General features: G+C 39.3%; 1 protein-coding gene across 1 annotated transcript; it reads right to left on the reverse strand.

Moving 5' to 3' along the window:
* Positions 1-15,290: 15,290 nt before the first annotated feature.
* On the reverse strand, positions 15,291-27,889 carry LOC140532824 (uncharacterized). The gene is made up of 4 exons (XM_072651761.1): positions 27,127-27,889; positions 22,517-23,055; positions 21,548-21,614; positions 15,291-17,755 (listed from the first exon to the last, which is right to left on the reverse strand). The coding sequence occupies exons 1-4, from the start codon at positions 27,869-27,871 to the stop codon at positions 16,236-16,238; spliced, it is 2,871 nt and encodes a 956-aa protein (XP_072507862.1). The 5' UTR covers positions 27,872-27,889; the 3' UTR covers positions 15,291-16,235.
* Positions 27,890-27,976: the final 87 nt, after the last annotated feature.

The raw sequence follows: 27,976 nt of genomic DNA on the forward strand, positions 1-27,976 counted from the left end.
AAAACCGCAAAGTTTGTGGCATCAGCAATGTTAATGGCACTGTTCTTGTCAATATAGTAGCTACTGGAAACCTTTGCCTCTACCATGTTGTCAGGCTCGGTTCAGCACAATCCCTCCCTTGCCAGGGACTGGGAGCCTGCACTGTACAGCAGTTCTGACTAAAACAAATACCCACATCCCAAATGCTGTGCTACCTGAGATTCAGCAGAAGGGGCAGGTGGAAACAGTCAGGTTTGCTTCCATCTTATGTATATTTCTTTTTATAATCTAACTTGGTTAGTGAGTTTTTTATGCATCCATGTTGGTCTTTTCAGACAAATTCCACTTTCCCTCTTATTGAAATTATTTCTCTTTTGGCCTTTAGAATTTCACTCTTGAATATTACTCATCACTCCTAGACTGACTTCCCTGAAGAATTTTCATTCGTAGCATCCTATCTACTCTTTTTTCTGAACTTTTTGAAATCTCATTCTCTAAACTCTTGGATGAATATCAGACTATCCCCTGGGGTTCCTCTTCTCTATCATTAAGTGTAGGAACAACCAGTCACTTCTTGCCATTCTCATTCCTTTTTAGTGAGAATCAGGTCTAGAATAGAACATCTGCTTGTTGCTTCATTCACTTTCTGAAGAACAAAATTATTGTTATTCAATTCCTTAGAAAGAGAAGACAGGTGTACCATGATTCTGACTCCTTTTTTTTTTCAGGAAGATAATAAATATATATATACATATGTATATATATAATATAGCTTGTGAATATTCATAAACGATATTTTAAAATCTTCACATGCCAAAACAGAATGTCTTCTCTAAGGGGGGAAAATAAATAAAGCTATCTCAACATACCAAAGTTTAAAACAAAAAAAAAATGGAAGAACTGATAAATATGTATTATCTTTTGCTTTATTTCCCCATAAGCATTTTATGAGTAACCTATCTTTAAGAAATATCTCTCAGAAATTTTTAATAGATAATCAGGCAGTAAAATTTCTCCACATACTGCCTTCCACCTTGCTTTCTGAAACAATCATGAACATTAAATTGAGCTACCAAGAGCTTTTAAACCCTTGGTTTTGAATGTATTCATTACTGTCTTCTCTCTGTGCAACTACAAATTACACTTCCTGGAGTGTAGGCTATTCTACAGTTATTGGTCTGATTTACAGTCAGTGTGATTAAACTAGAACCTTCAGTCTTATTCCATTCATAGGCCTGTAAGGCAATCCATTTGTCCTAAAGATATGGACTCAAGTGAATGAGAATTGAGCACAAGGTTTCACACAATTTATAAAGATCACTATTTGTAGTTTAAATTGGATTTACTAGAATCCTAGTGATTTTTGGAAGAAGAAATAATGTTTCTTCCAATTTTTTAACTGGATCATTCAGTGGCCAATATTTGAAGAACTTTAACTGAATTTACTAAGCTAAAGACTTGTATCTTTTCATCAATTTCATTTTGGGATACCAAAGGTCTCCAGTGAATTTTGTTTAATTTGGATTTAATCTACAAGTGTCTTAAGACAAAAGATGTTCAATGGATGATACTCTTTTCTTTTGTCTCTTCTGCCCCCACCTTCCAATTTCATGCATGCTCACTTATTTATTTCTGCCTTATAGACCCAAAGCAACCATTCTATATGGGAAGAATAGGTTCTATGCTAAGGAAGAACTCCTTGTTTCTGGCACCTGGGTTTTTGAACCATTGTCACCTGGACTGCTGGTCTGGGTTCCCATTCTAATGCCTTGACTCAGTTTTTCAGTTCCCAAGATTTTCTGGCTATTGCCTAGCAATCTACTTTTTGATCAACTGCCTTTCCTTTCTCTTTGATATCTCTATCTTCCCGGTTCCTGCCTGCCTACCTTTTCAGTCTTGCCTTATGTACAGTTCCATGTTCTGCTTACCTAGCTCAAGACTCATGGTTCTACCTTATCTGCTAGATTTTGAATATTTCTCAGACCTTCTGGGTAATTTCTCTGGTTGATGGTCTTCCATCTTAACCTTAGCTTTCCTTGTCCTGGTTTTCTATTCTGCTTCTGCAGTCCATTGATACTTACAGCCCTGATGTTCACAAACCACCCAACACCAAAACTATAAGTGGGAAAAATATCTCCAGCAGGACCTCATGCACCAATAGTCCCCATTCTACTTAGTTCATGATTATTCAAGACATAAGAGTTTCCCAACAGCAGCTTGTTCATGCTTTCTCCAACTCCTACTCTTGCCTCATATTCTTTAACAACAATTTCTTCCTCTTGTTAATTTTTTCTTTTCTTTCCTCCTTTATCATTTTTTTCCTTTTAAGGCTTATTCACCACCATTTGCAGAGGACCTTTACAGTGGACAATAGGGTCCATATCAGGAGGTACAGCAAAATTAGCAAAATTACACACATCCTGTACATGCCCCCAAATGCCAAATACAGCAAATTATGACCATTCTTTGTCAAACCCACACTCCTGTTGTTTTATCTCCTTGACAAATGTCCTTAAAATCAGACCATATTAAAATTAGTTCTTAATCACAGTAGTGAACCTACTTCTAAAGACACTGCCTAGCACTTCCTCGTCCAACTCAGCTATCCATATCCTCATCATTAAGTCTGGCTTATTGCATGATGCTTCTCATCTATACAAAACTCTCTGGCTTTAGCCTTCCCTCACTCTCTGATTGAGAAAGTTTCAACATTTGCAAGGGAGAATTTCTCAATCTCAATATCTAAAAGGTTCCCAGGAAATCTCCCCTCTAGACATTGTCTTCTCATTTTCATGAATAACTAGTTTTTACCCTAACATTTGCTAGATGATCCACTGGAAATAATTTCTTTAGTTAAAAAAAAACAACTGAACAGATAATATTAATAATAACTCACATTTATAAAATACTTGATAGATTATAAAGGATTTTCCTCACAACAACCTATGGGGTAGGAAGTGTGAATATCATTGCACCCATTTGACAAATGGCCAAAACTAATGCTCACTATTCGCAGAGCTAGTCAAAGTGAGAAACATGTTAAAAACCCAGAATTCCTGTCTTCAGGTCAAGCACTCTTTCCACTTCACTAAATAATGTTCCCCTGAACAGTCAAAAGAAAATAGGAAAAGTATGGAGATGATAAGGAATAATAATGATAACTCACATACATTATATAAATAAACATGTAAATACCAATAATTATCAAATGAACAAGTAATGGTTTACAAAAGGAAGTAGATCCTCCCCCTCCCCCACAAAAGAGGAAGAAACCAGAGGATGGAGGCAAAGATGGGGAAGTTGAGGGGGGGAGGGAGCTGAAAATAAAAGAGGAAGTAAATGAGCAAGAATTTGAATAGTAATTGGAAAAACTATCACATGAAAATATACCCTGCCAAAATGAGAAAATGATCCATATGGTCAAGGATAGCGAGGAACTCAGTTATCTGAACAAGTTGGAGAATTGCTCATGAAAAAGTGGAATGAGTTGCAACAGAGGGCAGACAGAATTGTATTATTTTAAAAACTGATTTGAAAGAGACAATGTAGGGCTGTGATCGGTGCTATAGTGAACTCTCTCAGTATTACAGAAGATTTGGAAGCACCTAGTGACTGGTATGGGAAGAGGGGTGCTTTCATGATTCATTTTTAAACTGTATTTACTAAAAATTCAATGCATGCCCAAAACCATGTTAGGTACTGTATGGATACATAAATATAAGATATGATCCCTGATCTCTGTAAGGTCATACTCTAGTTTAAATGATACGGGGATAGTCCTTGGTAGTAGAAACCATCCCTAGCCACTCTCCTTATCATCCATCTGCCACCCCTGGCCCTCTTCTCCTCTCCTAGGTGTAACCTTGTCCTGACAGTGGACTGCAGAGCTCCCCTGCAGAGAAACAACTTGCCTAGGAACTCAGAGTTGTGAGAGAAGTGCTTTGTAAAATGAGATCTAAGTGTAAATTATGATTAGTTGTCAAAAGGAAAAAAAAGTAACCAAGATGGAGTTTATCTATACCCTGATTGCTGCAGTACAATTTCAGCCCGGGAAGGCTAAAATACACCTTGAAATGTATCACTGCAATTTTAAAGATTTGATTACTTGTGCTACAGTTTCAAAATTGGTTCCTTCCATAACAAATGTAAATGTATCATTCATTAGAAGTCCTGCATCAGTAGAAATGTATAATACATACCAAACAGAAAAGATTTTTAAAATAACATCTCAACCAGGACACATGGGGATTTGGTTTAAAAAATGTATTACTTTAAAAGTAAAAACTTATTTTTCATCCATATTTGTGACCCTTTCAGGAAGGAGCCCTCTAAAAATACAAGAAAAACATAGTTTGTTTATTATCCTTATGTTATTCAAGAGGTCTCTTGAAGACTATGCAGAAAAACATGTTTAGAGTGTATTAGCCCAGGCTGTGCCATATGGCTTCAATTTTCTAGCTTGTCAAAACAGAAGTGATAGAAGAATGAGATAGGGCAGAAGATAAAATGAAAATCAGAAAATCATTACAAATCAAATGCAGATAAATATAAAATGTATAACCAATCTTGAATGAAAATTATCAAAGGCAAGAAAGCTGTTTAAAATATGATACAAAACACATTGTACCAGGCAGTGAAGGAAATAGAAAAAAAATGAGTATGACCTCCATCCTGCTTTCAAGAAACTTCCAAACTACTGAAGGATATGCCATGTGCACAATTTCAAAGTAGTACAAGAAAAGGAGATGCAAAAACTACTATTCACAATGCACTATACTTACAAAGTACACTGTATCACAACAACCTTGTGAGATGGAGTTCTTTAGGTCTTATAATTCTCATTTTACAAATGAAGAAACTGTTAGTGATTTTGCCCAAGGTCAGAAGCAAAGCCAGAATTCTAAACCAGGTATTCCAAAACACCTTCAGAGCTCTTGACATTATACAAACAAATGCTAGACCACGGCTGAGGAAGAAAAGACCATTTCTACTTGTGGAGGATCTACTTGTGGAGGATCAGAGAAGACTTCCTGAAGGTTGGAGCATTTTAACTTGGCCTTGGATCATTCTGGTACCTCTTTCATGAATCAGAGGCTAAGATAGGGGTTCTGACTTGATGAATAAAAAATTGTTTTTGAAAAAGTAGAAAGTGGAAGGATAAGACGATTTGGTGCCATTGAAAATAAAGAGGGACACGACATTTAGAAAACTAATGACAGCCAGGTGTGAACAACAGTTTGTCAATGAAGCAGATCAGATTTTAGTTTGATAGGCAGCCAATCAGTAACACAGATACATTGGCACAGCTGGAAATCGAGATGCAATTGATGTGTGCCAGCCTCAGACGTGAGGCATTTTCTAAAAAGAGAGCCTGCTACTTTAACTCAGAACTGTCTTCCCAAGGGAAAACGGTTCATTAACAATTATCAAACTGAGACTTGCATTAGGAGGAGAGGTAAATACTTTTTAAGTTGATCAGTCTTTTGAGTCTAAGTGAAGATTTTTTTAATGTACTGAGAGAAGTGAGGTATAATGAAAACAACAGTGCCCTTAGAGTCAGAAGAGGTGGAATCAAGACCCAGATCTTCCATTTACTTGCTGTGCAACAATAACCAAATGACTTAGCCCCTCTAAGTTCAGGGTTCTTCATCGATAAAACTGAGACTCTAATATTTGCCTTATCCTATCTCACAGAGTTGTGGGGGAGAGTGTTTGGTGAACCTTAAAGTGAGATAAAAATCTGAATTGCAATTACTTCCTTAAAGGGAAGAAGAAACTGAGATGTGGTTCATCCACACCTTGACCACCGTGGTGTGATATTCTCTCTTACTTTGCCCTCCCCCTTCCATCTCCCATTCCATTATTGTAAATAAAGATAGATAGATGATAGATAGATAAATAGAGCTACATATAAAGACGTAGCACATTTTAAAAAACTCTAAATGATCAATGATATTGTAGCACCCCTTTTGTCTTACCTCCTAAACTACTCACTCAAAGCATTGCAAGTTAGACACCAGCAATGTTCCTGCTCATAGGTACTAGGGGTTACTCTGTGGGTCTGCACTCCCAAATTGATCACTCAGGAGTCTCTATTGATGATCTTTCATCTAAAAGCCAGTAGACACAAGTAGCTCAAAACTAAGGCATTTATTTAAGATGATACAGTAGTAACAGAAGCTATAAATCACACACACAAACACACATCAACCTAGGGTGCATTCTCTCACAAATACAAACAGCATCAGTAGGCAAAGTAGGGGGTAGGGGGACTTAGAGTACACTGAGAATGAAGTACAAACCTATGGAACATATGTGGCTAAGTAAACTCAAATACTACAGGGTCCCAATGTTCTTTTTCTCCCTGTGGAGTTCTCACACTCGTCCCCCTGGTGCACAGTGTCTCTACCAGGAGGACCACTCAGCTGAGTTCCCTTCATATTCTTTTTCTCCTCAGTTTGACTCTTAGCTGCCAAGACTGATTCTCTCTCAAATACAGAGTTAGGGATAAGATATCAGTAGGCAGAAAGATTGGGGAAAAAGAAGAAGTAGCAAAAAAAGAAGGTCTTTCCTCCAAAACAAATTGAGCAAAGGCATAGTTGGGGAAGTCCAAGGTGTTCACAAGAAATGCCCATCCAGTTTGGCTGAACCACAGAGAAGGTGAAGGGGACTAGGGTAATACATAATTAGAAAGATAAGGATGGTACCAGATGGTAGAGGGACTCAGATACTTCCCTGAGGAGTTTGGGCTTTATTCAGTAACAAAGTACAGAAGTGAGAACACAAAAGAGATGAGGGATATGTAATAGGGTATTAAACTAAATGTAAAGAAGTATATTAGTCCTGAATCTGTTTAGGATGTATGGAAAAATGTCATAACTTAAATTGGAACTGGTCAACTGTCATTGGTTGGTTATTGATTGGCTATGCCCTCAGTTGCCCTTAAAAAGCTAGTTTTCTGACTTCAATCAATCCAGGCTGGAGCTGGTGGCAATCAGAGCAAGAACCCAGAGACTGAGGGGAAATTGTCCTTATAGAAGGGAATGGAAAAAGTATTCTTCTCTTTTCCCCACTCCTACTCCCAAACCACCTCAGTCCAACCTGGTTCTAACAGCTTAGTGATCAGAGGTTAGGAGACGTTGATTCCAGCATTAAACAGACACACTTACCATACAGACAGATATAAACAAAAATAAATAAATAAATAAAGAGGAGCAGCTTCCAAGACAGAAAAAAGCTTCATAGGAGGCATTAAATATTTGCTTTCTTCCTTCACAAGATCACACTGAGAGTAAGGGACAGAGCTGAACCCAAGTGCTCTGACTCCAAATCCAACCCTCTTCCCAGTAATACCATCAGAGTTGAGCAGAGTAGCCTTTATCTATCATCTACTCCTAACGTTTCCATTTTGAATGTGGAGAAACCCAGAAAAGGTCAGTGATTTCTATAAGACCACTCAGTCCTTTAGTGAAAGAACTGGGATGGAAACCATGACCTCCTGACTCAGTGCAGTCATTTTTTTCTTACCCAAAGATCCAATTCTCCATCTTATATGTTAAGAAACAGGTCCCAAGAGAAACTAGCTAAAGGTCACATAGCTAATTAGTGAGAGACCTGGGCTCAGTATTCATTCTCACCAGCATTCTTAGGAGAGCTTTCAGGGAAGGCTTGATTGTTGCTGAGCTGTTCAGTTGTATCCAACTCTTTGTGATGCTGTGGACCATAGCCCCACAATGCTGTCCATGGGGTATTCTTGTCAGAGATACTGGAATGGTTTGCCACTTTCTTCTCCAATGGATTGAGACAAACAGACCTTAAGTGACTCACCCAGCTCCACACAGCTAGTAAGTATGTGGCTAGTAAGCCACATTTGAATTCAGATCTTCCTGATTTCAGGTCAGGTGCTCTATCCACTAAGCCATTTAGCTGCCTCCTCTTGGAAGGCTAGGGAAAGTTTATTCATCCAGCATAGTTACAAGACAAAAAATAATAATAATAAGCTGAGTACTTAAGGGAAAGATAATTCATTTCTGAATGTGGACATGTCTTCAAACTATATCAAATACCTTTGAGGTACCCAGGTATATTGTCAGTTCACATCACTAATTAGCTCCATGACCTTGAGCTAGACTGACCTCTTGGAGACTGTTTCCTCACATATAAGATAAAGATTGGTAGTAGATGACCTAGTAGTTGGATTTGAATCAAAGAGGGCTGGATTTAGAGTCAAAGGAAGTACCTAATAAATGCTTTTGGTTTGAACAAAACTTATAGTACATACCTCATATATAAAATAAGTAAGTTGGACCAGATGACCTCCAAGGTACCTTCCAGCTCTAGAACTATGAGCTCTAAAACTCTGCTGATTCATTAAATTTATAAATCAGCAGTCAAGTCTAAGGAGACAAACTTATTTTTTTCTGGCCACTAGAAATACAAGGCTGTGCTCTCATCATTCAGTTCTTCAAGCTCATTTGTTAAGAGTCTTATTTCCCAATGAGGACAGCAAAGCATTTCAAGGCATTGCCAACAGTTCTTGATATGTCCCAAGGTCCTGAGTTTCATCACTTCCCTTTGTTTTATTTGCTTAGGAAAGTCATGGGTGGAGCTGGTAGGGGTGGTAACCATTCTGGGAAAAGAACAGAAGGTGGAGCTGGGGTAGATGGGTGAATGTTTCCATGCGCTTTGCTGTTGTTGTGGTTCAGACCTCAACTCTTTGTGACCCCATTTGGGGTTTTCTTGGCAGAGATAATGGAGTGATTGACCATTTCCTTCTCCAATTCATTTTATAATCGAGGAAACTGAGGCAAACAGGGTTAAGTAACTGACCCAGGGACACACAGCTAGTAAGTGCCTGAGACCACATTTGAACTCAGGTCTTCCTGATTCCAAGCCCAGTGCTGTATCCACTGCACCTTAGCTACTCCTTGCAGGTAAATAGTGAAGATGGACAGATTTCTAGAAACGTGTGGGAATGAATGAAGGCTGATGGGTTCCAGTATGTTCTATAGTCAAACTATACCCTTAGTATCCACCTCCAAAACTTATACATCTATGTCAATAATCAGTAACTAAACAGAGAGGGCAAGTATGGGTGGATCAATTCCTTACGTCCACTGGAAAGCAAGACTTTATGTCCTCAACTTTTTGAAGTTGTAATCATTTTTATTTGTAATAAAGCAGTAAGACAACTGTGGTAGCCCAGTCAGAGGCACCATTTTTACATAAAAGAGGTGGCCCATTTTTCATTAACTCATGGAAGTTTAATGGCTAGAAAAAGTTAATGAGACTCTTTGGAGAGGCAACAGAGTATAGTGGCTAGCGTACTGGATATGAAATCAGGAGAAATGTAGACTCAAAACCTTTCTCTAGCACTGGGTGATAATGGATGAGTAACTGACTCTCTACTTCCTAATTGAAATGCATAGTTTGCTCACCTCAGTTTCTCAAAATCCCCTTGTTTCTAGTGTATTCCCTCTGGAAGGATCTCATATTCATCTTGTAGATATTTTGTATAAATGTCTATGTTTACAGGGTATCTCCCTTGGTACACTATAACTGCTTAAGGTCAACCACTCTTTCATTTTTTATCTCCAGTATCTTGCATATTAGATGTTAAATAAATATATGTTGACTGGCTAATTGATTAAAACCTACAGAACCTACTTCAAATAGTGTGGCTCAAATGAGGTTATACGTATGAAGTCCTTTGCAAACTCTGAAGCAGTCACAAGAAATCCTTTGCCTTTCTTTTATCCCCAGTGCTTGGCACAATGCCTGGACCATAGCAAGTACTTCATAAATACTTTGTGAATGACTACTAGCTAGTGGTCATTTACATAGTTCCAGAAGAAGGGTCTGGACCCATCAGTTTGCTCAAGTGATGCAACTGTCCCTCCTGGAGATGCTGGGAAGCCCTGGTTCTGGAACCTATAAACCTATAACCTCTAAAGAAAGTGCTTTGGAGAGACTGTGAAGCACGTGTGGACATTCTAGAGCTGGTTCTGGATGCCTAACCAAGTAATGAAGAGGAAACTTTTGCTAAGGAGACATTCCAAAGGCCTTAGAGTTCTTCTCATGCCTTTGTCCTTTTGGCTACTCTGTTCCTGGTGTGACTCCACTGACAGAATCCATTGGGAGACAATGCCCTAGGGGACAGGTCTTAGGGACCATCAGGTTAGCAGATGCAGAGCCTAAAGACAGAAGTCATATCACATCTAGATATGAATTTGGTGCAGTTAATGCTATAAAGGAAGCAAGTTTAGAGGAACTAAGTTTGGACCCTACTCCCCTCATAGACCAAAGTTATAGAGTGGAAGACTATGCCCCCAAGGTATGGAGGAGATGTGTTTGTATGTTCACTCTTGCTATACCTTTAAAGGAAATATTCCTTTGTAAAAGCTAACTGAGAGTAAGTGATTAAATACAACTGGGGCTAGGCACAGAACCCTAAGGGTGCTGGTAACATAGTCAGTGGGAGCTGGAGTTAATGCAGTAGAGAACAGACTGTCCCCAAATCCCTCAGGGTTACATAGAACCCAGTGGCCCAGAACCCTACACTCCCTATAGTGCTTTAAGGTTTGCAAAGTATTTTACATATATTGCCTCATTTGATCATCACAAAATCCCTGTGAGGTTGGTGCTAATATTATCCCCATTTTACAGATGAGGAAACTAAGAATTGCAAATACTAAGTGAATTACCCAGGGTTACATATCTACCAAATATCAGTGGCAGAATATGGATCCGGCTGACCCCAAGTGCAATATCCACCAGTAGTCATAGCTGCTTCGTTAAGCACCTAAGCAAGTCTTTGGGGCAGGAGTAACTTGAGCATTGAAGAAGACCCAAGTCCATTAGCAATTTTTTATACAAAAATCTTCTATGGTCCTAAAAGAACAGTATTTATGTAGAGACCTAAGAAGAAAAGAAAGATTTCCTTCTCAGGCTTTTTTTTAATCACCACTCATCACCTTCGCCTACACCTTTAAAAGAAAATGCTTTGCAAATTTGTTGTGGTTGAATGGCTGTGCCATTATCTAAAAGCTATTATTGTTCCTAATAATGCAATGAGATGTAGTGAGCGATGAGAGCAGGGTGCTTGGTTCTTAAAATCACCCAGATTTCTCATTTCACATTAATAGGGTCGCTGCTGCTCCCAAAATACAGTTCAATGGTTTTTACTACCTTTGGTATGTTGAGTTGTAATTGCAATGTTGTTGAAATCAACCTTTGTGAATTCCACGGTGATAGTACAAAAATCTCTCCTAGAAATGATGACAGACAGAAAATTACATGGCTGATGTCTAAGATGGGAGATTCTCCATCATGGCCTCTATAGATTTCTTGCTTTTGTAGGGCATTTGAAGGATTTAAAGTTTTCAATAATTTTGATTGGGGGGAGGGTAAGGGGGAAGATGTAAAATTTTATGCTTCTGTATTGCCCTGTGATTCACAGGGAAAATAATTCCCTAAGGTAGTTCTTTATGTGTTTGCAGTCTGAGAGTTGGGGAGAGAGAGAAGGAGAAGTCAATAACCCAGGAGGATTCAAGTGTGTCTTTAAAATTTCAGGAATATGAACAGAAATGACCATAACAAGATATAGTAATATGTATGTGCCAGAAAAATAATGACTATGAAAGAGGCGATGCCATAACCTATATCAAATTGCTTACTATCTCAGGAAGAGGGAAGGTAAGGGAGGGAGGGAGAAAATTTGGAGCTCAATTTTTTTTAAATGATTGTTAAAAATTGTCTTTACATGTAATTGAGAAAAAAATTAAATACTATTAATTTTTTTAAAAAAAGGGCAGTGTGATAGACAGGAACAGAATGTTGGGCTCGGAGTCAAGAAGACTTGGGTTTAATTCCCACCTGTTTAACTCTGGGTAAGTCACTGATCCACTTGTGCCTCAGATAATCTTATAGGTTTTAAGGTGATACAGTGTAAAGAATGCTGGATTTTGGATCAGAAGGTCTAGGCTCAAATCCTAGCTCAGCATTTGCTACCTGAGAGCTTAGACAAGTTGTTTAATATCTCGGGCCTTTAGTTTCCTCTTTGATAAAATAAAAAGATTAGACAATGTTTCTTAGGTTCTCTTCAAGCTCCAAGTCTGTGATCTACAGAGGCATAGACATGTTAGGATCTATGCTGATGGAAGGAGTTCCCACACTGGGATTTCTCCCATACCAACAAAATCAGAGATCCTTCACAAATGTGTAGAATACCTTTGAAAAATTAAAAATTAGTCTTCATTCCTGACTCTCCTTCAACTTGTATCCCATAACCAGTAGTTTCCTATCATGCATAATACCCCACAGATCACTGGATTACAGATTTTGAGATGGAGGAAAATTTAGTAAGTCACCCCATTCAATCCCTTCACTTTATGGATAGTAATAATGGCTAGAATTTATATAGCACTTTAAGATTTACAAAGTGTTCCAAGTTTTATCTTATTTGGTCCTCATGACAGCCCTGTAAGGAAGATGCCATGACTATTTCCATTTCACAGATAAGGAAACTGAGGTTGAGAGAGGTTGAGAAGCTGACCCATGGTCATATAACTAGTGTCTTGAGTCAGGATTTGAACTAAGGTCTGGGCAGCTAGGTGGCTGATTGGATAGAGCTCAGACCTAAAGTTAGGAAGACTCATCTTCCTGAATTCAAATCTGGCCTCAGACACTTACTAGCTGTGTGACCCTAAGCAAGTCACTTAACACTATTTGCCTCAGTTTCCTTATCTGTAAAAGGAGCTGGAGAACAAAATGACAAACCACTCCAGTATCTTTGTCCAAAAAAAAAAAAAAGCCAGAAATCCATATGAGGTCATGAAGAGAGAGACAGGACTGAAACGATTCAACAGCAACAACTTCGTTACTCTAGGTCCAACACTCTACCCACTGTGAGGAAAATGAGGCCCAGAGAGGTTAAGTCCCTTCTGTAAGATCACTCAGGTAGTAAATGGCAAAGAAGGACTCAAATCCAAGCACTCTGATTCTCCATCCAGTGTCTTTTCCACCATGCCAATCTTCCTCCCTTTCTACCTCAGTTCTACGATCTTGACATAAAATAGAGGGCACTAGTACAAAACCTTCCTGTGTCTGACTCAGTTTATCTTTTTATAATGCATAGCATCAAAAATTATAATTATATTTTTCTATAGTGCATGCCCATGCATTATATTATTATTTTATAATGCATGGCAATACTAGAATCCATGAGTTAGTGCCATCAACATTTATAGAGTACAAGTCTGGGTCAAGTTCAGTCAAGTATTGGATAAGATCCAATTTGCCCTTTTCCAATGTATTTTTATCTTACCAACTTCCCTAAAACTGTTTCCCAGATAATCTCAGATTACAAAAACCAAGATGCCGCAGAGCATCACTCATTTATTTTTTCCCCACACCTAACTGTGCTCTTTCCTTTTCAGACGTCCGTGGGGGGCTTCCTGTTTAACAGACAATTGCTGGGCTATTTTAATGTCACTTCTCAAACTAAAACTTGATCATGCCACAGTAACACCATCAAAAACTATAAAGCACAAGCTAAAAATGTTAAGAGCCTCTAAGACCACAGAAAGAAGCATTTAAGATTGGTTGGTTTGTTTTAAAGTGTGTGAATTTAGCAAGTTTGTCCCACATGATCAACACCCGCCAAGTGCTCAGATGAAGCACCAGGCTTTATTATGCCTATCCTAATTTTGAACTTCAACAGTACACCTGTATCACTTGACTGTAGCAGTATTAAGCTTATTGCAACTATTCGGGGGGGAGGGGGGGAGGGGGCGGGGATTTCCCCTATAGATTGTTTTTTTAAAGTCCAGTCAAATTGCAACTCAGAAAGGCTTAAACAATAAGCTTTCCCCAGAATGCCTTTGTGCCTGGATCGCATGATCAGTGCACCGAGTTAATGGGGAAATCCTCAGAGTGGTAATACTGGGGTCACCAAGGCTCTTCCTTCATTGGCCTTATCTTGAGTTAGTGGAGCCTGAAAAGAGGCTGAAGGGCAGAGGGATGGCTGAATGACCTGCTGAAAACTGGTTAGCTTACCTGAAGTGCAAGAACAGTAACATCATTCAAACTGGGTACTAAAGGGATAGAAATGAACCCAGCTTCACACCACTCAAGTTTCCTTTATTGATCATTCAAATATCAGATACGATGACTATCTTTTCACGAGTTAATCTTCTAATATGCTAACCAGGAAAAGTTTATCCAGGAATAGCTTTACTTATATATATATATATACATATGTATATATATATATATATGTATATATATATATACATATATATATATACACATATATACATATATACATACATATACACATATAAATATATGAGTATATATACATACATATAGATACATTATATACATATATATGTATATATATATATATAGTCTCTTCACATGGAGCTGTGGGGAAGCAGCGCAGGGCACTAGAAAGAATACTGAATTTAGAGTATAAGGACCTACCCAAGCTACTTTTTGCTGTATGACCTTAGATAAATCACTTATTCTCTTTGAACTTCAGTTTCCTTATTGTCAAACGAAAACATTGAATTTATTGACTTCCAAGTTCCCTCCTATCTCTAAATTTACGATCCTGTACTTTTTGGTGAGACTGTCCTACTAACAAACTGAAGGATGAAATACACTCAAGTAAGGAGATGGGTCATTCCTAACAAGTCTGGATCTTAAAACTATATCAAAAGGAGGATATAGAGTTGCTACAGCCCTTCAGATAAGTCTGAAAGTCTATATTCTAGGCAAAGATACATTGTTTCACTTCTCCAACAGTGTTATTTGGTGTATCAATGGATGACGAGTGGAATTTGGCTTGATAGATCAGGAACTAGTGATAAATTTGAACACTGTTGATACTAAAGACCCTGGTACACACAGAAGTAGGACTTTCTTGAGTGCAACACAAGGTGTAGGACTTTTCTCTTCTTTCACTGGTTGACTTAGGTCTTTTAAGTGTCTTTCCCAAGATCACAAAGTCATTATGTATTAAGTGTTCTTAACTTTGAGGCTGGTATTCCACCCACTATACTGTGTTGAATCTCTAGTTCACTGCTCTAGTGGAAGGTCATGGTTTATCCCCAAGAGGTATGTGATCAGCTAACCAGAAGAAGGGAAGGTAAACTGCATCCCACCCTCCCCATGACAGCTAATCACAAGGCTTTTCTCCAACACATCAACCACCCAACACTCCACAATAAGGATGGAAATGGCCCTGTGGATGCAAATCTGAATGCTCACAAATAAGAATTCAGTTAGTAAACATTTATTAACTACCTAATATGTAGGCTGTGCTAAGTGCTAGAGATACAATCAAAAGTAAAAGACCATCATCCCTGCTCTTAAGGAGCAATCGCAACAAAAACCTTTATTCTGATAATCTGGTCAGCATATTGCCAGGGCATTTTCTCCCTTGTATTATTACATATGTGATTCAGCACACAGTTTTTAAAAGAAAAAATTTAATCCTTAGGGCCAAAATAATCGGTAAACATGCAAAGTAGGAATCACCTCTATTTTTAAGTTTCCAAAGAGAGGGAAATCAATGTATGACATAACAGAGTGCAAAAATTAATAAGAGTGAATAAACAAATAAAAGAGAAACAAAACCTCCAAAATAGGTTTTTGCAGAAAAGAACAACATCTAAAGAAATAAATAGTGATTAAAATAAATAAAAGTCAGTATAATTAATATGCTTTCCTTCAGGTTTGCATTTATAAATTGAACTTCATACTTATTTAATTTGAAATTTCAGCAAGAGTTTTTTAACCTAACAACGCCAACCAAACACATCTAAATTTGGGGTAATCTACCACAGTCAAACCTGCAAAAGCATTTTACCTTGGCTGAACACACCCAAGTGCAGACTTGTTGGAACTGAACTGAAATGTACTGAATTTCTGTATCAAATTGTTTTTATTAATTTAACTTTCTCACGATGTTTACACAAATACTGTATTTAATATGACAGTGCTGTCAAAACTAGAACCTAAATTGAATCCAAGAGTCTGTAACTCCAACTCTTATAGGGGGCAAAGATTAACAGTGCAAGTTGGTGATTTTTTTTTTTAAAAGAGTCTTCTCTTTGTATATATAATCTAACATCTTGAAATAAGAATATTTCTATAAAACCTTGTGCATTTTCACAAACTATTTAATAGTGTACAATGTCCACAGGGTATCTTCAAAGCTACCCATCAGTTTTTTCTATTCCCTAAAAAAGTTAAGATGAGATCCATAAAATTGATATGCCTGTTCCACGTTCATGGGCAATCTGATTGATCCTTCCACGAACACAGTCAAGAGAAATGGAGATCATTGTACCATTGTGAACTTCAAAAGAAGAGCAAAGGCTAACACTGGTCCACATGCTTCCCTCTGGCATCTGACCCCCAATTTGCTGAGCGATTGCTGCTGGGTGTGTCTGATTCTGAATCAACTGATTTAAGGTAACCTTGATCACATTACACGAATGGATCAACTTGAGGTTAAAAGCAACACTGGCAACTCCCTTCTCTGTAAATATGAAATACCTCTGAGCAAATTGTCCAGAAGAAACAAGCTGTATCTGTTTCTCATTGGATGTGACAAGTTTGAAATCCAAAAATTTGTTCCTGACAGCTCCAGTAGGCAGGCCTGTAGTGGAAACAGTGGCTAAAACGGCAGTAGAAACTGCAGATGGGATCCAGATGAGGCTAAATGTACTCACGCCCAAGCTGTCCCCAAAGTAGCGAACACTACACTGGGCTGGTGAGAAAATCTCAAAGTTAATCTGATCTCCAGCCTGGACTCTGGTTGCCCCAGAGGCAGACAGGGAAGTGTCTCGGTAATTTACTCCAGATTTGAATGTATTCATCAGTTCTACGTTGGTACCATTCCTGCTAATGGACGAAATCAAAGAAAACCCTTCTCGGACGCAAGTGTGACCCATGGAGTACAGTGCCTGATGGAAAACAAACTTAATGACACCAGCTTCAGTGAACCTTATCCCTCTTCCATCGTGAGACAAGCTTATCATGTACGGGTCAGAAACAGAATTAATTTTAAATGTAGGGCGGTAGTTGGTCTGGTAATGCATAGCTGTGGACATCTGTGCACTCATGGCCACTGCCCCTGTGTCATGGGACAACCAGAACAAACTGAGTGGTGTGTTGAGGTCATACACATTTAAGTCTTTGCTCTGGTTGCAGAATTGATTTGGGCTTCTCAAGAACACAGCTAGGGTCTGGCTTGGCTCCACCTCTGCAGCACTGCTTAAACTCGAACTCTGGAAGTACTTTCCTTCTGGTTGTTCAATGCGAACACCACTGAGCTCAGACCCCTCCTCACTGCTATTTGACTTAAGGGACAGCTGGAGAAAGTTCCTACAGTTGTGTTTCACAGCAAAGTTTAGGTCAACCCAGAGTAACCCATGCTGCCTGAATATGAGCTTGCTGTCCTCAACGAAGGCAATATCGAATTTCTTCTTCCCTTTTAATTTAAGATTTAAACCAGGATAGACTTGAACAGAGGCAGACTTTGCTGAGGGCAGCTGGAGATCTGCAGCCCAAGACTTGGTGAGCTGGGTTTCACTGACTGCTGAGCAAACGGTGTCACTAACAGCAGAGCAGGGGAGAGCCACCATTCCATCTTCACACTCCCAACAAGCCTGGCATTCTTGCATTTCCCTATTGAAGAAATAACCATCCCCACAAAACCCTAGAAAGGCATCCTTCTCTGCAATGCCCAGACATCGGAAGCCACCTGTTTGGAAGGGAAACAGAGTACTGACTTTGGGAATATTATGGTAATGACCTATACTTTGGAAAATGCAAGTTCAAAATTTTAACTGTTGAAATGCCCTATCCAAATAAAGCCTTCAAATGAGAAATGAAACAAGTACACTGAAAGTGTCATCTTTTCTGCAGAAAAGTTTGAATGATTCTCATTTAAACCACAATATATTTTAGCTCCTTCTATTACAAATTCAGAGCAATGCTTGCTAGAAATAATTCTCCAAAGGTCTCATCTAGGATACTATTAAGCTTCCTTGGTAGGTAGTGAGTGTTTCACACATGCTCTATTCAAGGAAAGGCTGAGTATCATCAATCAATCGACAAGTATTAGATACCTACTATGTGATAGGTACTCTGATAAGCCCCGGGGATATCAACACCAAGAATGAAACAAACGAGCTTACATTCTGTCAAGGGAAAAAGGTGGTTCTATAATCTCCAGGATCCCTTCCATCAAAAAGACTTTATAATGCTAAATTAAATTAATTCTGTGTTCTAGTGTTCATATATTGCTCATATATATAACATACATTATATTGTTCATATGTATGTTTGCATGTGATTCCAATATAGGCTTCTAACAGAGTATGGAAGAGAGTCATTAGTTATATACTGAACAGAACTTGAAGGAAACGTAAAACCACTTAAGTACTCAGATGGACAACCAAATAAAAAAATTAAATGCCTCTTGAATCAATTAACTGAGGATAAAGAACTTTGAGTTTTCTCTTTTTTCATTAGTGTCTAACTTCATCATATTGTAAAATGAAGTATTAGGGTAAAGACCTAATTTTTCTCTTAGTGAAAGCAGAAGGGATATTGAAGACTCAATTAGGTGACACAAAAGACTGATTTCTCTTTAGTCTCTCACTCTTTTAAAAAAGCTCCTCAGCCAGAGGCCAAGATTTCAATTCCAAGTACAGGAACAATGTAGTGTTTTCCTCAAGAAACCCCCAATGCCAAAACTGAGGGTAAGAACCGCAGCATGGTATCATGGGGACATTTTCTATTCCTGGCTAGAGGACAGAGGCATCTGGAGCCATAGTCTGGTAAGAGACATCAGAGTTTGCTTAATCTGCTAATGACTCCGCCATACTCAGTGCAAAAGATATTTACATCCCTTTCTGTTCTTTTTATGCATTAATTTCTATTTTCACTCATGATGCTCTGATACACCATCATTTTTCCCCCATAACCTCAGAACCCTCTTTGCTCATACTGACAAACAAGCAAAATAGTGACAGGTAGGAAATGTTGAGCTTCTGAACAAGCCAAATACTCAATCAAATATTACATAAAGAGGAGAGTAGGGATAGGGGAAAGAGAAAGTGGGAGAAAGAGCCAGTGAGAGATACACAGAGAAAAACAGAGACAGAGACAGGGAGAGAGGAGGAAAAGAGAGAAAAGCCTCTTAAACCATAAATAATAATTTCCTCTTCTCACAAAGTCATATTCAAACTCTAAATCCATAGCAGTAAATTTCAATGCAGCTTTCTAATTCCATACCAAATAAACCTAAATTTGCCTCCCTAGGGGTTTAAGTATTAGAAGTTGATCCAATTCAAAAAGTATTTCTTGAGCCCCTTTTACATGCATGGCATTTCAGATATAAAGACCAAAAAAACTGTCCCCTTGAGGATCTTATATTCCACAAAAGATTATGAGCAGCCTATACACTGAGCTGGTTTACAAACTGTGCTGACTGGCCAATAGGTTGCACATTGGATGTACTTCTCCAAATACAAATATTTATACTTCCAACTATATCTATTGCTAGGGAATCCTAAGACCCTTACATCAGAAAAATGGAAATCACAAAATCAAAGAGACATCAAGTTATCAATTAGTTTATTCTTCCACTTTAGAAATAATTTAGTAAATAATCTATTATAGGTGGCTATCTGTTTTTTTCTATACAATCTGTCAGTATCTTATTCCAGCATTTTACTGACCTTAGCCAGTGAAGTTCTACTTTTTATCCAACAAAGCAATTCTTACTTTAATTGAATTCTTTCCCCCTACCACCATCTTTTTTTTTCAATTGGATCTGTAGTTCATCAGTATAAGGAACCCAGGCAAGAAACTTCCCCAATCAATGCAAATTTGCACCTGACTCCGCTAATTAAGAGGATTAAAGAACTGTTTGGGACACTGGGAGGAAGTGATGTGCTCAGGGTCAGTCTGGGTTTGAAGAAGAACTTCAACTCAGCTGAGGAAAGTGCTTTGCAAACCTTAAAGCACCATAAAGCACCGTGAGTCATTCTCACTCAGACTTCTGTGGACAGAGAGAACACAGAACAACATCCATCCCATAGAAACTCTTCATGTACTTGAAGATCTTCCCCTTCCCAAGTTAGATGTTCCTCCAGCCATACTTACAAATGTGCCCCAACTGTTCTCCAGAGACAACGGTGAGATAGGAGAGCTTGTGAGAAGGAAAAAAAGGAAGACTTCAGGTGTTTTTGTTTTTTGTTTTTTTACAATAAATGGAAGTCAGCTGCATGATAATGAAAAGGAAAAAAACAGATCTGGGCTCTGTTTGATCATAACTATATGGGATGGGCCTGGGGGAGGGAAGAGAAAGAGGAAGAAAGGAGGGGTGGGGAAAAGAGAAGCAGAGAAGAAAGAAAAAGAGACACAGAGACAAACAGGAGACAGAAAGTGACAAAGACAGAGGGAGAGTGACGGAGAGAGATAAATACATATTTGTGTGTAAACAACTTATATATACATATATACATATGTGTATACATACACATAATATTGAACAGCAATATGGTATAGAAGATCGGGCCAGGAGCCAGAAAGATGGAAATTCAGGTCCCATTTCTGACACAAACTGGCTGTGTGACCTGAACAAGTCACTCTCAGTACTAAGATACACTCCACAACTCCATACTCAGTACACAGTACAACTGTCTAAGACTCTAAATTGCAGGGAAGGCACCTCCCTCCATTAGAAGAATGGATTTCCTCATCTGGAGGCTCCCATACCATGGAAATCACAGGGTAAAGGCCTGTCCCTATGTCTACTACTACAGGTATGTGTCCATAAGCATATGCCCACATATACATAAAAAAATTATACATAGAAAAGTGTACATACAGGGTGTCCCAAAAGTCTTAGGGCCATTTTATACTATTAAAGCCAATATGTGTTGGTTGCTGGTAGAGATAACTTTATCCTTTGTACTTGTATCCCCAGTGCTAACCAAAGTATCTGGAATATAACAGGCACTTAATAATACTAATTGATTGATTGATTGATGGGTACTCAGCCTTTAAGCTATTTAAGCATTAAACTGTCCTAAGAGTTTGGGGATACTTCTTATAGCAATGTATACATATGTGTATAAAAGAGGACAGTAATCTCTTACTACAACAATGAAAAAGAAGAATATGCCATCAAAAATCCAAACAATTTTAAAATCATTTTGGTTTTGGCTTAGGAAGGCACTGCAGGAACTTGTCAGCACCAAGTTTGCCTTCTTAATTATATTTTGCTTAGGATAATATTAAAATTACTTTGTATTCCCCAAAGATACACACAATGATGTTTGAAGGAAGACTCCCTTGAGTCTTCAGCTATGAGAAAGCAATTTGGGATCACAATTTCCCACAGCAAAATCCCCAAAGTAGATCATTCACACACAATCCAGAGTGCTTAAGATGACTAATGCTAATGTGAAAATATCTATTATTTACCAATCTGTCATACACAGAGATATGTACAAAGAAAATACAGTCCACAAAAGATTACCTGGAGTGTTCAGACATTTTATTCTTTCACCACAAATATTTGGAGATTCAATGCATTCATCTCTGTCCTGTAAAATAAAATAATATCATTTTACAAATATAATAATAAATATGAAAATGTCATTTTATAAATATAACCAGATATGAACACTGGATAGAATGATTCATTTTAAAAGATAAGCTTGCTTTAAAAGAAGTATGTAATTTTATTACCTAATTACCACAAGATAAAGAAACTTAAAACTCAAAACTCTATTCCTTAGTTATGTTTTGTCTACACATCCAGAAATGGAGCATTTATACAGGGTGCCCCAAAGTCTTAGTGTGCTTTCCTGTTATGTAAAACTGAAGATTTAAAATTAAAATTTAACATTCTGTTATTAGAAAAAATCTTAAAATTATTTTGTATCAGAATTTTATACTTGGAATTTATTCTGAAAATTTGTATCTGGAGTTTATATACTTGGAATTTATTCTGGAAAATATATCTAGAATTTATATCTGGAAATTTAAATTAGTAAAAAGGTTTTTTTTTTGAGCAGGACCTACAATTTGCTAGAAAGACAAACAAACATGGACCTTCTAAGGAATTGTACGCCACTCTTCAAAGACCATGCTTAGAACCAGGAGGACGCTATACAAAATGATCATAATTAATGCAAAATGAGAGCAGCACTAGAATACATAAGAAATCAGGATAAATGCAATGACCAATCAGATTTCAAGGACCAATGATGAAACATACTCCCTTCCTCTTGGTACAAAGGCGACAGACTATGGGTATGGAATGTTGGATACAATGTCAGATACATTTGCTGTGTTAGTTGGTTTTCTATTGGAGCAAAAGTTCTAAGGTGAGAAGAGGGTACTGGAAAGTGATTTCAATTGAATTTGAGTAAAATTTCCCAACATCTTACAAAATTCTTGAAAAACATCATTAATTGTAATCTATAAAAGTGTAACATTTTACCTGACAAATCCGGTCAGTGTTTGCGGAACATTCAGACATCTGGAAAAAGCCAGCAGGGCAAAGAGTGCATTTTTCACATTGAGAGGGTGTCTTCTGGAAATTGCAAAATTCATCACTTTCACAAAGGCCACAGTCCAGTGAAGTTTCTCCAACAGCAATCATTTTTGCATCAACTTCAACCTTATGCACAGAGTATGACTTCTGTAGATGATTTCTGACCTGGTTTTGAAGTCCTTGAAGATGAGTTTGAAAGTAATGCTGGATGTCCTCCTGCAAATTCTGGAATGACATTTGTTTCACTGTGTCCAAAAGCATGCTGTATTGGACCTTAATGAGATTCATTTGCTCATATATTTTCTTCTGCTGTTCTAGGATTTCTGTTTGCTGGCTAATCAGCATGTTCTGTTGCTCGGTGAGTTTGTGCTGCAAATCAGCAATTACTTTCTGCTGATTTTTTAGCATCTCAACAAATTTTTCTTGTCCTTTAGCAAGCTGCAAATGCAGGATAAGTGCATCTTCAGAAGGAACCTCATTTTCTCCTGTAAAACAGTGCGAAGAATGACTACATCTCCCACAGTATTGCTCTTAATTTTCTGTTTTAGTATAAATAACATTAAAAAGCTAAGTTGCCACAATGTAATATAATATTAATGCAAAATGCTGATTATTTTAACGATCAGACATCTTTATTTAGAGTTGTAGAAGGAGGAAAAATCTTATTACATTACAAACAAAACCTTCATACAACAATACAAACCCTAGGTTCTCTTCCTTTATTCTGCTGTGCAAACCTGAAATTATTTATTGAAGGCTTTATATCCTCAAAACCAGGGATGGGGAACGCAGGGCCTTGAGGCCATATGTAGCTCCCTCTAGGTCTTCAAAGTCCTTTTGACTGAATCCAATATTTGTTCTGTGAAGTTTGGATTCAGTTAAAGGGCTGCACTTGAGGACCTAGAGGGCCACATGTGGTCTCGAGGCCACAGGCTCCCCACAACTGCTCAAAACCAACCAATATTTTAGAAGTCTATATAGTAAGTTTTGGCACACAAACCACAAACACACAACAGCAACAGAAGTAGCAACATGGTACAATGGAAACAGCCCCAGACAAGGAACTGAAAGATGTCAAGTTAGTCCCTACATGTGACTGAAGCCCTGGGAAAATAAACCACTTCACTGCTCTAAGCCTCAACATCCTTGTCTGTAAAATGCATAGAATAATATTCATGTTTTCTGGACAAATGAGAGTTTTATCAACATGATTCTTGTGCAAGTCAGGTCCACGGATGATGTAACATGCTATAGAGCCTGTAGATCCTCAACTGATATCAACTGACTTGGGTTGTTCCGTCGTTTCCAACTCTTTGTGACTCCATTTAGGGTTTTCTTGGCAAAAATACTGGAGGTGTTTGCCATTTCCTTCTCCAACTCATTTTACAGATGAGTACACTGAGGTAAACAGGGTTAAGTGACTTGCCCAGGGTCCTACAGCTACTAAGTGTCTGAGGCTGACAGTGTGCAAGGACTGTTTTTGATAGACTTAGCCCTTCACGCAATGCAAGGACCTAAAATATTTCTGAAGGACTCATGAGGCAAAATGCCTTCCACATCCAGAGAAAGAACTATGGAGTTGGAACATAGAATGAAGCAGATTATTTTCTCTTTCGTTATGTTTTGTTTTTCTCATGGTTTCTCCCATTTGTTTTAATTCTTTTCTGCAACATGACCAATGCAAAAATGTGTTTAATAGGAATATAAGCCCATATAAGATTGCATGCCATCTTGGGGAAGGATAGGGAAAGGAGGGGGATAAAATTTGGGCCTTATAGAAGTGATTGTTGAAAATTGACAACAAATAAAAGAAAGAAAAAAAAGATAAGTGTTTGAGGGTAGATTTGAACTCAGGTCTTCCTGACTCTAAGCTGGCACTCCATCCACTGGGCCACCTAACTGCCCCCATCAACTGCCTAGTCAAGTTACATATTATGGAAGCATCATGGAAGACCTTGGAACTTTGGGGCCAAAAGACCTAAGTTCTTCCACCACTTAATTGACTCTGGGGCTTTGTATCCCTCTACCCCCACCCCATTAGAGTGTAAGTTCTTTCAGAACAGAAGTTATTCTCATTTTTGTCTCTATCCCCAGCATCTAGTACAGTGCCTTGTATATAGAAAGTGCTTAAATGCCCATTGAACTGAATCCCCATTAGGCTAACTGTCGTGGTGTTTTTGTGTGAGATTCTGCAGCGGGGCATTAATCTTCTTCCAGGGGAATGAGATAAACCTGTTCAGTTTCTCTCCACTGCCACTCATACTCCACCTGTACTCCTTGTTATCCCATTATTTACCAGAGTGCTAGATCATCAATACTTTGATATCTATAACAAAGGAAATACAAACTAGACACTCAAATGGAGTGAAATTAGCCTTTGGTCAGAAATACATTGTCTCTGTACCTATGGACCAGTAAGCCCAAAGATCCTAATCTCCCTCAACAAGGCATGAGATCTGCAGCCTGACCACAGAGTTGTCCTCAGTGAAAAAATGAGGACTGTGGTGGAAATCGTCTTTTAAACTTAATTATAATTAAGTTCTCCCTTGGAAAGAACACTGTTTTAAAAAAAATAAATAAATACGAACAAGTGAGTGCATTTGCCAGGAGCATTTCTCCAAACCCTTTTATCTTTACATAGCACTGAAACATTCTGGTCAAATTAATTTTCTGGAACACCCCTTTTTCCTTCCCCCTTAATAAGGCAACTAGGCTCTTTCATTTGAGCAAAACCATTGCAGATCATGGTAATTACTGCCTGGAACACAGCCCAGCCCATTTTAATTAATCCAGGACAAAAAAAGGCCCAAAGATTGCTCAAATTAATTTTTTTCTGGATTTAGAAGTATAATCTAATAATGTCTGTTCACTTTTACTTTCCAGAGTTCTATATTCAAATTCAATTAAGTTCGTCCATGCTCTCCAAATAGAATTTTCATGCTAGAAGGACTCTTAAGCATTACTTATTCCAACTCCATCCTTCTAGAAATGAGGATGCTGGAAAAGAAAGGCTTAAAGGATCTGCTCAGAACACTTAGTTATTTAAGGGCCAGAATTAGAACTCATATCTCCTGGATCAGTCTAGTGCTCTCAAACTGCTTTCCCCCATTACTAAAACAAGTTCACTGGCTAAAAATCAGCTTGTTGTTCAATTGCGTCCAATTGAACCTCATATGGGGTTTTCTTGGCAAAGAAACTGGAATAGTTTGCCACTTACTTCAACAGTGGATTAAGGCAAACAGAGGTTAAGTGACTTGCTTAGCCACCTCAACTATGTGTTAATAGTAACTAGCATTTATACAGTACCTACTATGTGCCAGGCACTGTGTTAAGTGTTGTATAAATATAACCTCATTTGAGGAACTCTCACCCCCATTTTACAGTTGAGTGAACTGTGACAAAAGGAGGTTAAGTGATGTGTCTAAGGTCACACTTGAACTCTGGTCTTCTTAGCACCAGGCAGATCCACTGAGCCACCAGACTGCCTCCAAAAAATAGGCTTAAAAAAGAATATAATGTTAAATGGGAATTCTGGATTCTAGCCCCATTTCCTTAGTGTGCTTGTTCCAGTAGGTCGTAAGCTGTAAAATAGCTTATAACTTTTTCATGTTCTAGAATGAAGTATTCTATAATTTGTACTCAAAAATATACCAGAAATTGGAAACCTAGAACATAAATATTCATAGGTTACGTAAGAAAATAAATATTTGAAAAAAGTTGCACATAATTGAACATAAAAATTAAGACATTGTAAGGCAGAAGTAACCAAAAACTATTAAAAATAACAGCTGTAATTTATACAGCTTTAAATTTTCCAAAGCATGTTACTTCCATTACCTTATCTGATGCTCAAAGCAACCTTGTAAGGTAAGTTCTACAAGTATTCTCCCCATCTTACAAATGAAGAAGCTGGGATTCAAAGAGATTAATGATTTGCTCAAGGTATCCAGCTATTGAGCAGCTAGATGGCACAGTGCCCAGCCTGGAGTCAGAAGATCTGGGTTCAGATCCAATCTCAGACACTAACTGTAAAAGGGGGTGATAGTTCCTCAAATGAGATATTTATAAAGCACTAAACACAGCTCCTGGTACACAGTAGGTACTATAACATAAAAGCTTTTATTACTACAGAGGTGGCAGTCTTTTTTTCCGTCCTGATGAGTGATTTCAGGTATGCAGGGAAGGCCCAGTGAAGAGCCTATTTCAACCAAAACAGATAGGCGATGTATATTTCAGCATTATAAATTCTTATGAAAATTGCTTAGGGCACTGAAAGATTTAAAAACTTGCCCAGTGCCTCACAGCTAATATAAATCGGAACTGATACCTGAATCCCTATCTTCGGGCCTCTGAAGTAGCTCTCTCTCCACATCACCATTTTATACCCCAGGGAACACAGATTAGGGGTTTCATATTGTGATTCTGGTTTTACAGAAGGGGAAACTGAGCCTCCTAAGAATGTAAGTGACCTCTCAGGAGTCCAGAAGAGAACTCGAAGGCAATTCCAGCGAGAAAGTGGTGTCCCTCTCCCCTTCGGCCTCCCCTCCCCAACCCACCTGGCCTGATGTCGCAGGTGAGCTGCACTCCAAGGCCCGCGCCCCCCAGCTCAGGGGCAGGATGGGCCAGCTCGGGGGTCACCTCCCCAATGAACTGGGCCGCTCTCTCAGTGACCCGGACCAGGGTGGGCTCTCCCGGCCCTGGCCCCAGCCTGGTCCCCGCGCAGCCCTCGCCCTGCTGCTGGAGGGCAGAGGTCCGGCCGCCGGCTCGGTGTTTCTGGCGCGCCAGCCTCAAGGGAGGCAGGCGGCACTCGAGGCCCTTGCAGTCCCGGGAGCCGGGAGCCGTGGCGTTGGGAGCCCCGACGGCCGCCGCACAGTCAGCTCCCGGAGCGCACGGGGCCGCCAGCTCCAGGGCGCCCCTGGCGGCGACTCGCTCCAGCGGCGGCGGGGGCAGCTTGGGGTCTGCGGCGGCGACGCGGGGCTGGCCAGAGGAAGCAGATGAGGAGCCCGGGGCCGGGGCGGGCTGCGCGGGCTGCTTGACCGGGGCTTGGCTGCGGCCTGCCGAGGCGCCGTGCAGGAAGGAGCGCGACGGCCGGCCGGCTCTGCCCGGGCAGCGGGCTGCCCCCGTCTGCAGGCACGGCGCTTTGGGCTGCGGAGCCTCGGGGTCCCCCCCGCCGCCGGCGCACGCCGGACCCAGGCACAGGTCCGCGCCGCCCCCTCGGAGCAACAGAAAGCAGAGGCCCAGGTAGCCGTAGCAGCCCCCGCCGGCGCCGCCCCGGGGCCAGCCCCGCCGCACCTCCCGCATGCTGGGCACCTGAAAGAGGAAAGACAGGGTTTGGACGGGCCAGTGGACCGAGGGCTTGCGGCTCCCCCCGCACCCACCCAGAGCCCCTTTCTAGCTGTTGGCCTC

The sequence above is a fragment of the Notamacropus eugenii genome, chromosome 3, assembly GCF_028372415.1.
Source record: "Notamacropus eugenii isolate mMacEug1 chromosome 3, mMacEug1.pri_v2, whole genome shotgun sequence".
NCBI lineage: Eukaryota > Metazoa > Chordata > Mammalia > Diprotodontia > Macropodidae > Notamacropus > Notamacropus eugenii.

Coding starts and splice junctions, on each gene's coding strand:
- LOC140532824 (XM_072651761.1), bottom strand. CDS start 27,871: ATGCGGGAGGTGCGGCGGGGCTGGCCCCGGGGCGGCGCCGGCGGGGGC. Junction 23,056..27,126: donor CACCTGCGACATCAGGCCAG/GTGGGTTGGGGA, acceptor ACTGTTTTACAG/GAGAAAATGAGGTTCCTTCT. Junction 17,756..21,547: donor AAAATGTCTGAACACTCCAG/GTAATCTTTTGT, acceptor CCTTCCAAACAG/GTGGCTTCCGATGTCTGGGC.